Source organism: Pseudopipra pipra, chromosome 5 (assembly GCF_036250125.1).
Source record: "Pseudopipra pipra isolate bDixPip1 chromosome 5, bDixPip1.hap1, whole genome shotgun sequence".
NCBI lineage: Eukaryota > Metazoa > Chordata > Aves > Passeriformes > Pipridae > Pseudopipra > Pseudopipra pipra.
The window spans coordinates 7,346,948-7,357,415 of NC_087553.1; the positions used below are offsets into that span (position 1 = coordinate 7,346,948).

A 10,468-nucleotide genomic window follows, 5' to 3' on the forward strand; every position below is an offset into this window, starting at 1 on the left:
TAGATCCAAAGCCTATGGAAGCCAAACCTTTGGATTAATTGCACTGTAAAGCTTGAGTTCACATTTACAAGACTCTCAAAGCCCACAGCCCCATTTCCCACTCACTACTTTGCCACTTCTTATACCATTCAATAAGAAAACCATTAATAAACCAACCATTCATTTCAGATGGAACTGGCCAATAGTGACAGCAGAGAAACCAGACTCCAGAAAATAACCAGACAGAATAAACCTGGGTAAGATCCTTAAAAATTATCTTTAATTGATGCCAAGTATGAACAGATGAACGAGTACAGAAGCAGGTAAAACTGCATAGATGAAAACTATGCATTTCAAATAGTTCGAGAACTCATAACATCAGATGTTCTAAAAATGGTAAGTCAAACAATTTCACTACTGGAAGTAAAATGAGCTGTAATGTGACAATGAAGTACATACTTGACCAAAGTATAAGCGATTTGTAAATGGTGGAAATAAGTACAGCTGTGTCAGCTTAAATGGTTTGTTGCCCTGATGGTGCACTTTCATATGGAGACTATTCAGTTTATATATATCACATCGGCAATATTTGATCTTTAAAGTCAGAGGTATGTCTGAGAGGCCATTTACAGTTCTATTGACAGCTGTTATTTATTCATTTCAAACCGACATACTGCAAAAACAATGTTTTACATGGAAAGGAAAGGGAAAAAAAAAAAAAGATTTCATCTTAGCGGGTTATAGGTAAGGGTTTGCTGAATTTAGTCATAAAAATATCGTTTTTACTTTTGTACAAAAGTAAAATATACATTTGATCCCAATTACATTTATAGAAATGTCACTGAAACAATAACATGGATCAAAGACTGATGCACCTAAAGGAACTGAATGCAGCGTCTTCATTTTATTATAGAAACTAGAAATGGAAGATGATTTTTTTTTTTGTAACTTATAGTGACATTTGCTAGAGCCTGTGAACAGGTGAAATATACAGAATTATACAAATATTAACAGAAACTTTGAGACAAATTTCAGTTAAGACCTCAGTTTCATTTTATTTCCTTTGAAAATATCAAAGCACGCTATGCCTTGACAGCATAAATTGTTGACCTCACCGGTGGCAAGTTCACCTGTACTGAGTGAAACAGTAGAACACCCTGAAGTTTCATTTTTTGCAGATACAAATACTGACACCTTTAAGAATATTTGATAAGCATTTCAAGAAAAATAAATTCCCTACACCTGATTAAGTAAAGCCAGAACAACGGAAAACAGAAAAAAAAAAAAAAGAAAGCCTGAAATAAGTCCAATAAAAATTGAAGTGCAGGTCCCTGGTCAAAGCATCTCAGGAAAGGAGCCTGTTTCAGACTTGCAATGGGCAAGTCTGGAACAAACTTGCCATGTTGTGCAATTGCAAGCACAGCTTTCCAGTTCTGTCCAGCTCTGTGGCCACGGAGGGTAAATCACACCTTGGAGCTGGTTCCACATCCATGTGGAAATTACTGTGAATATCATTGGCATCAGGCTGCTGGAAGCCTACAGGATCAGATAATTCCTGGAAAAGCTGCAGTACCTCCCTCTTCTTCATGTTAGGGGAAAAGATTAATCCAGAATGGCACCCCTCCAGTAAGAGTTATCCAGCTAATATTTGGGAAGGAATATATTCTCTCCATAGATTGCACACGTATGCAGAAGGTTTTGTTCTAAAATACAATTTTCCACCTTTTTCTAATTAATTTCAGATGTTCCTGTCCTACTGTTCATTGTGTTTTGTTTAATATTTGAGCATACAAGAAACTGCACCATTCCAGTGGGAACTGTGGAAAAGTGAAACACCCTCAGTTCCTCATGCTTAGAAATAAAGAGGTTACTCTTGGGCTTCAGCTCTCTCCTAAACAGAAACTAACTTTCTGTACTTCTGCCTATTTAAAACAATTGTCCTTTAATTTAAAAAAAAAAAACAAACAAACAAAAAAACAAACAACAAAACCTGTCAATAAAAGTTGCCACTGCTCAATCAGTTGTTGATTTGGACCAATGCAGCCTCCAACGAGTGATTTGCTGAGAAGGGCAAAAATCACTGCTGCAAACGAGAGGACATTTGCTGAATTTTGCCCTGTCTCTAGTGCTTCGCACTGTCTTTCAAGTGTTTGTCCACAGGATCAGCAGTAAATCAGGTTTAGCACGAGTGCAGTGAAGAGATTTTGTAAGTGGAAATTAATTTCCTTGGGCCGTGATCACTGTCAGCATTGACCCTCCTCACACCTACAGATGAGTGAACCAGGAACAAAGGAAGGAAATCACCAGAACCCTTGCCAGGATCAACATGTTATCCCCTCAGTAAGCCAGGATGTGAATTTCCAGCACTCATGTACTTAAGAGTTTTGTTGCACGTGGGCACACTCTGCCCAGCCACCCCCTGCCAAGCAGGGTCAATTCCAGTACATCTAATGATTACTAAAGGCTTATCTGTCTGAATGAACTTGTGAGGCAGATGAGGTAAACTGCATTAAGCCCCATTGTGTTCGGAATTAAAGCAGCCTTAATTCAATTCAGGTTACTTTCCTTCAAAAAGAATGACTCCAAATCAGATTAAGGTTGCTTTAATACTGCAACAGAATGTCCATGCTGGGCTTTAAAGCGGTTTAACAAATCTACTTTGAATGCACACCTTTCATTGATTCGGATTAGCTTTCCTGAAGTCCCCAGTGGAGATAAGGCTTAGGAGACTCCATGCAGGGAATCTGCACGGTTTTGCTGGGATGCTGGGAACTCACACCCTGGCTTACTGCACGCTAACTTCCTCATAAGGGCAAATAAATCCAGTTCATTGTCTGTGCTGGAGCTGCCACACAGAGGGTTTGAGCTCTTGGCAGTCTGGCAGCAACCCCTCGGTTCTGTGAAGGAACGGGGTACAGAGTCTTTCATTTTCACTCTCCTCTGCCTGTTCCTTAGTGCTCTGGAGCTAAGTACGGTAGGACCAGATGGGGAATTCTGGCAGTGATTCCAGCCTACTGGATTCCTGCCTCTGCACTGCAGTGCACTGGAGCCTTGCTCCTGCCAGGTAAGTTCCCTCATCCCCTTCACCAAGTGGATGAAGGAAAAGCTCTTTGGAGGTAGCAGAGAAGCACAGAGAGGCAGGGAGCAGTGGCTGGGGAAGGAGGCTTGTGTAGTGATTCCTTATGATGGAATAGCTGCTTTCCCTCACCAAACTACAGCCCAGCTAAGACTGCCATATCTACTGGTTTCTCTGTCCAGCTTAACACGGGCATCGCTTCTGGGAGGTCCCCACCAAAAGAATTCTCCCTACCAAGTGAATTCTCTTGACTCTTTCAGAGAAGCACTAATAAACTGGCCCTCAGCTCATTTCCAGTCCTCTTCCAACTACATAAACAACCCCATAGAGTCCATGTGTGGCAAAAAAGAAATATAAGGGCCAAAAGAGGAAGAAAAAAGAGAGGAAAAAGGGGGGAAAAAGAAAGAAAGAAAGAAAGAAAGAAAAATGCTTAGTGGTAAGAACAGGCAGTTTTTTAAGTGCACCTTCAGGCCCACAAAGACATTTCAGCACTCCTGTGTATAGGGAGTAAGAGCCTTTTTTGTTGTTGGTGGTATTTTTTTTGTGTCAAACTTGTTGAAAATGCATGCCTATGCTACATGAGGTTAATTCCTGTACTCTGTATGTATTGAGATCCTTTGCAGTGAGCTATAAATGGACAAAGCAACATTTGGGCTCCCCAAACCACCCTGGGCCCTGAAGACCCGTCCTGGTCTCCTGACAAAGAAGAATTGCTGCATGCAGCACTTTTCTCTGCACATATGCAGAATGATTATCACTCTGCACATTAAACTATGGTGTGCAATACCCAGATGGGGGTAGAAGTTACCAAAGTGAGGCCTCACGTCCCAAATGCATTTTTCTGATCATCGGTCCCGTAGCACTGAAATGATTATTGCTGTTTAGTTTAGTTGGTGGTTTTATAAGCTGAGTGCAGCATTCAAGTCCATTTTGACATCAGAAGTCATACCCTAGAATTCAAGAGTTTGGGAAGATCAGGACCACTAAAATTTAATGGGGAGAGAGGTGTACAATGGGCAGGGGTGTGAGTGGGGGACAGGAAAGAAGCTTTACAACATCTGCCTAGAGGATGTAATGCCCTGTTGTATCTGATGCTCTGCATTTCTTGCAGGAGTTAGAGCTCCCTCAGTTCTTAATTGCTTTCTCATCTCTAAGATTGACAGAAGTCACACAGTGAGAAATAAAGCCAAGTCTTTCTGGAAACCTGGCAGGTCAAGCTTGTGCGTAACTGCAGAGTTAGGGTTGTTTTTTAACTCTAAGTGCCTTGATTTTATATATACATGTGTCTGCATATGTATGTGACACACACAAGAGCAGACATACATATATATATATATATTTATACACATATGTACATATATCAGAAAGACAGGAGAAGAAAGGATCTGTACAATGTGGAAGGAGAAGTGTTCAACAGCAGTTGGCCACATGCTAAGTGCAGAACGAAGATCCTCAACTTTGTCCATTTAAAAAATAAAGATTAGTGCCTACATTAGTTCAGATCAAAGGTTATTATCTTCCAGGGCCTAGCAGTCAAGGCTGGCATATTGCAGAAGATACTTTCTCCTAGCATTGCTTCCTTCACCAGATGATGGTGGGAGTAAGAATAGGGACCAGAAAGAAGAATATGGCTCAAATGATCAGTGATGGGATTTAAGATCTGACAGTCTGCCAAAAGGGGATAGAGGAGGAGAGGAGACAGGGATGGGAGGGCACTGGAAAGCCTTTCCCACCCACCCACCTGGGAAATGTACGGGAAAGAAAAGCACAGTCCTCCAGTCTGGTTGCCTGACTGGGTGACGCCGTAGCTCATGCTGGTCCCTAATTCCTCCTGGGTCCTGCCATGAAGGGACAGGCTGCCAAAAAGCCATCTCAGGGAAAGGAAGGGCAGATACAATGATAGCTATAAACAACCAAGGGAAACCTGAAGCCTTGCACAAACACAACTATGAGTTACTTGGCAAAAGCAGATGCTGAGCCCTGCAGCATGAGATTGGCTGGGGAAGGAAGGTATCCCACGGGCACTGGTGGTCCCTGCCCACCTCTTCTGCATCCCTCTCACTCACACTTGGTCCTTCTCTCTCTACCCCCTCCTGTACTGTGCCAGGGGACAGTACAGAACACCTCTGACAGTGTGCCTACACCTTGCCCTTTCCTTCAACATCTCTGATCAGCTCAGTTCCTGGAGGCACTTTCAGCAATTTAGGGGATGTAAGATAAAGGCACTGCGCAACTATCTAAATCAATCTGTTGAGTCTCTTCAGCGAGTTTTAGGGGAATACAAAAAAGTCTCAACTGATGACTGCAAAAGAAACCAGCTGCTGCAATTTGGATGCATATAATAGATAAGTTTCATTTACATTCTGAGAATGCACCAAAAAGCATGCATCTGCACCTTTCAGCTATAAAGGATACTAGGTTTTAGGTGTTGCTATATATAACTGGACTTCTTAATTTTCCATATAGCTTTCCCTTTAAGGGATGGGATATGTCCCTTTCTGACAACGCCTGGACAAAAGCCAACACATTTCCCTGAGCAATGCAGGAAAACAATCAGGTTTCTCTAATCAGTTCATTCAGGCCCTCAGTCTATCAAGCACATTTTTTTTTATTTTTATTCTTATCATTACTGTTGTTATTATTATTATTATCATTATCATTGAATTCATGCATTAATTAGTTCAAGTTACATTTTAATCAAATAGGCCATAATGCTGAATATTCGAACATGCTTTGATCTCCAAAAGTTATTGTTCCCATTTGACTAACATACGCACTTAAATACAGTACTTTAAATTACTAGTCAACGATTTAATAAATTAAGGAGTGCACTTCTGGTGAATGCAAATCAAAAAGAAAAAAGAAAAAAAAAGAAAAGAAAAAAGAGAGATAAAGGACCTATTTTTAGAAGATTCAGTTCAAACGAAAGCTTATCCGCTATTGTCTGAGGTAACGTTTCAAGCATGCGATTATAAAATAAATAGTATCAAATTCAAACATGCTTATATTAAACTCCATTGTGCTATCTTGCAACAGAGGGGCTTAAAGTTTTGTATCCAGTTCCAAACAGGGTGGGGGGGAAAAAGAAAAGTGTGGTTTTACCATCTGCATGTAAGAGAACTTAGCAGCATTGCAGATGTTTTGTCTTCAGTTTCGCTTGTTATTTTCCTTTTAGAATAGTTCTCCTACGGACAGCAAAAGAGACCAAGCTAAAGTACGTTTTTAATAAGGTGCTGTGTGGATCTGTAGGTTGGAAGTGTGGAATCCTTCACAGAGGGGGTGGAAGGAAAAATTCGCGCTCCTTCATAAAAGCCACGGCAAATGTTTGCCAAAGGGTTTTGGCTAATCTTTTTTTACTATTATTATCTGATGCACTTTCTTGCAACTGTGCAGTGTTTTGCAGAATATTTTTACTGGAATCCATGCATATGCTGTATAGCTCTGAAAACTGTCTTGCTTAGTTTTAAGTTAACTTTATCCAAAAAAAAAAAAAAGGGCGATGGGAGAGGAAAAGTTTAGGTCTAACGTCATACGGCTTAAAACTAAACTAGTTCAAATGGTTATCAATAGCCAGGTGGAAAATGCTTTCTTTGAAAATAAACAAAAATTTTATCTTTCATGAATCCTGGAAGTTTCTTTATCGCAGAGCAAAAATTCGCAATGCAACAATGCATTTACGAGGTAAATAAAGCATTCAAAGACTATCAGTAAAGCATCTACAAACTGTGACTGTGTCACTAAAGTCTTCAAGCTGTGAGTGGGGATTTTGGTTTTTGGTGGGTTTTTTTGTTTGTTTGTTTACACATCAGTCAGCAGCTTGCTTTTATTAACGCAGTTTTGGTTGGCTACAGTGCAGTTGCCAGTTCTGAGATTAGCCTCTCTAAAATTGTCTATGCTATTATTCATATCCTCTTCGATTTCCATGTACTCAGATTTGCTGATTGTGGAGGAGCTGCGGCGACTGAGATCACTGTCAGATGCTAAATTAGGGGAGCTAACGTGAAGTAACTGAGCCTGTTCTTCCCCTTCTGTTTCTCGGTGGTAGAAGTAGTTGAAGTTGGACACGATGACAGGTACAGGCAGGGCAATTGTCAGCACACCAGCGATGGCACACAAGGAGCCTACGATTTTGCCTCCAATTGTCACAGGGTACATGTCACCATAGCCCACAGTGGTCATGGATACCACCGCCCACCAGAAAGCATCAGGGATACTTGTGAAATGAGACTCAGGTTCTTCAGCCTCAGCAAAATATACAGCACTAGAGAACAAAATCACCCCAATGAAGAGGAAGAAGATTAGTAAACCTAGCTCTCTCATACTTGCTTTGAGGGTCTGTCCCAAAATCTGGAGGCCCTTAGAGTGCCGGGAGAGTTTGAAGATTCGAAAGACTCTTACCAGTCTGATGACTCTCAGGATGGCCAAGGAGGTGGCCTGCTCTCCTTTCTGAGTCCCCTCCCGCTCGGCCATCTCGGTGCCCAGGGTGATGAAGTAAGGGATGATGGCCACAATGTCAATGAAGTTCATTATGTTCTTGAAGAAATCAGTCTTGCTGGGGCAAGCAAAGAAGCGCACCACCAGCTCAAAGGAGAACCAGATGATGCACAGGGTCTCCACAACAAAGAAGGGGTCTGTGAAGATGTTGGATTTGTAGAGCTGGGTGGTGTTGTCAGTGCGATGCACTGTGTACTCCTTGTCCTCCTTAAGCTCAGGTAATGTCTCTAGGCAGAAGATCACGATGGAGATGAGGATCACCATGACAGACACTATTGCAATAACCCTTGCCGGCCCAGAGCTCTCTGGGTACTCAAAGAGGAGCCACACTTGGCGCTGGTACTCCCCCTCCGGCAAGGGTCTCTCCTCATCTTTGATGAACCCTTCGTCCTCCCGGAACTTCTCCATGGCCTCCTCACCCAGCTCATAGAATTTGATCTCCTCAGAGAACATGTCCAGGGGGACATTGACCGGCCGGCGCAGCCGCCCCCCGGACTGGTAGTAGTAGAGGATGGCGTCGAAGCTGGGCCGGTTGCGGTCGAAGAAGTACTCGTTGCGCAAGGGGTCAAAGTACCGCATGCGCTTCTTGGGGTTGCCCAGCAGCGTGTTGGGGAACTGGGCTAAAGTCTTGAGCTGCGTCTCAAAGCGCAGTCCAGCAATGTTTATCACCACCCGCTCGCAGCACTCGTGGTCGTCGTGGGCAGCGGGCTGGTAGCTATCCTGGGGGTGGCCAGGGAGCGCCGAAGTCTCGTCCATGTTTTCTCCAGCCATCACGGTCATGGTGGCACACAGGGAAGGGGGCCACGGGGCAGGGGAGGAGTGAGGGAGAGGGAGGAGGAGGAGGAGGATGGAGGAGAGCAGAGAGACCCAGGGCAGTTCAGGGATGAGGGGGCTCGGAGACTGCAGGGAGGGAGGATGAGGTGGGATGGGGTGCTTGAGGAAGGGATGGGTGAGGAGCCTAAAGCATGGAAATACTCAAAAGGGGACAGGAGGGGCGGGATGAAGGGAGGGGCATTAGGGATGATGGGAGGGTGAAGAAAGAGGGAAGAAGTACCTTTGGAGGGGAAGAGGGCAGGTAAGGTGAGGGATCCTGTCCCGTCCCCCAGGCCGGGAGGCTGAAGGTCTATGGAGCGCACCCCAGGCCGGGGTCCCCTCCCCAGCCGTCTCCTTTAGCCTTTAACTCGTTCCGTCCACTTTTCTCGCCGGCTCGACCATCACCGCAGCTGCTGTCACGAAGCTGCCGCACACACACACTACACACACACACACACACATACATACACATAAAATAAATAAATATATAAATAAATAAATATATAAAGAAAGAAAGAAATCATGGGCCGGCTGGGAGGCAAGTCCTTGCAATGCCAACTCAGCAAATTTCCATCACCTGTCCCCTCCCCCTTCCTTTCTCCTCCCCCCTCCACTGCCCTGGTCCTCTCCTCTTGCCGGGAAGGGAGGGAGGGATGGAAATACTCTGCTTTTTGAGGGCATAAAGCTCACTTGCAGGATGGAGGCTGCCAGGGAGGAGAGAAATAGAATAAGCCAGCCCCCGAGCCCCACCACACACACACACGCTCAGGCGCAATGGATTGGCTTCCACACGAGCAAGAACATCCCGCTCTGCCCACTACGGCAGCACACGCGGAGCCCTACGCGTTCCTACACATCCCCGGACATGCACCAGGGCCTCCGAGGCAGGAATGTGCCCTGAGCTCTTCGGGAGGGCTTCCCAAGCAACTTCAGCGGGGTCAGCTCCTGCAAGGAGTCTCCTGAGTACCGCGCTCCCCCTCTTCGCAGGCTGTGGAGACTTAGCTGAGCTCTGACAACTTCATCACACCAATTAGGGGGATTAGGACAAGGAGAGCAAAGCATCTCCTGTCTTGCTTTGCAGGAGGTAAACACAACTCAACTCCGAGAGAGACAAGGGGAGGGAGATCGACATCCCAGACCCAAACCGTCCAAAATAGAGTGTAACAGCGCGGGGCGGGGGGCGAGAAGGGGCTTTTCCTTACCTGCTCCGAGTGAGATGCGCTGGTCAGGAGTAGGAGCCAGTGCCGGAATGCGTCAAGTCGCCTTGCAGCAGCATCCAAAAAAACCAAACCAAAACAAAAACCGCAGCGGCAAACTTAACCCTCCTCCTCCTCCTCTTGCGCCCCTCTTTATAACACAGCGATCGCTTTACAGGGCTGCCTGCGAGACACTGAAATATTCATACACTGTCTTAGGCTGCACCAAGGGCGAGTGGGTTTAATTAGTTTCTGCTGAGAACCGCAGTGGGGGGTGAGGGGTAGTGTGTGGAAAAGAGTGCAAAGTACCTTTTCCAAAAGGCTTGAGTTAGTAAATAAAATCAAGGAGTCCTAGATAGCCACCGGCTCTCCCGCTCTCTCCCCTTAGGACAGCTGGAAAAGGAGCCGGGCGCTGGGCAGCGGCGGCTGGCGAGATGTCAAAGCGCCGCAGCCCTGCAGCCGCATCCCCGGAGTCGGTCTTGGCTCGTCCCAGCAGCAGAGGCAGCAGGAGGAGGCAGGAGCTGGGCGCGTGTGGCAGGAGCGAGAGGGCTGCTGAATGCATAAGAGGAGCGAGGAGCAAACTCGAGCCATTTCTTGACGCTGCAGTATCAGCAGAAACCTGAGAGCTGTTTGGTGCAGCTCGGGGAGCGGGAGGGCGGGGGAGCCGGGGGGCCGGGACAGGCGGGAGGAGGGAAGGAAGGAGGGAGGGATGCACGCTGCCCCCGGGCTGGCCACCCCCGCACGCTGCGCGCCGCGCCCTCGACGCAATGCGGGCGGCCCCGGCCGCTGCCCCTGCCCGCTGCGGGATGGGCTGCGGGGAGATGGCGGGATCCCGGGAAACGCGGAGGGGATGCACAAGCGGCCCGCACAGGTGCGCGGAGCAGCCGCTCCCCGGCGCGCAGAGGGGCCC

General features: G+C 46.0%; 1 protein-coding gene across 1 annotated transcript; it reads right to left on the reverse strand.

Annotated features, from left to right (window-relative positions):
• Nucleotides 1-237: 237 nt before the first annotated feature.
• On the reverse strand, nucleotides 238-8,369 carry KCNA1 (potassium voltage-gated channel subfamily A member 1). Its single transcript, XM_064654302.1, has one exon. The coding sequence runs from the start codon at nucleotides 8,327-8,329 to the stop codon at nucleotides 6,854-6,856; it is 1,476 nt and encodes a 491-aa protein (XP_064510372.1). The 5' UTR covers nucleotides 8,330-8,369; the 3' UTR covers nucleotides 238-6,853.
• Nucleotides 8,370-10,468: the final 2,099 nt, after the last annotated feature.

Coding starts and splice junctions, on each gene's coding strand:
- KCNA1 (XM_064654302.1), bottom strand. CDS start 8,329: ATGACCGTGATGGCTGGAGAAAACATGGACGAGACTTCGGCGCTCCCT.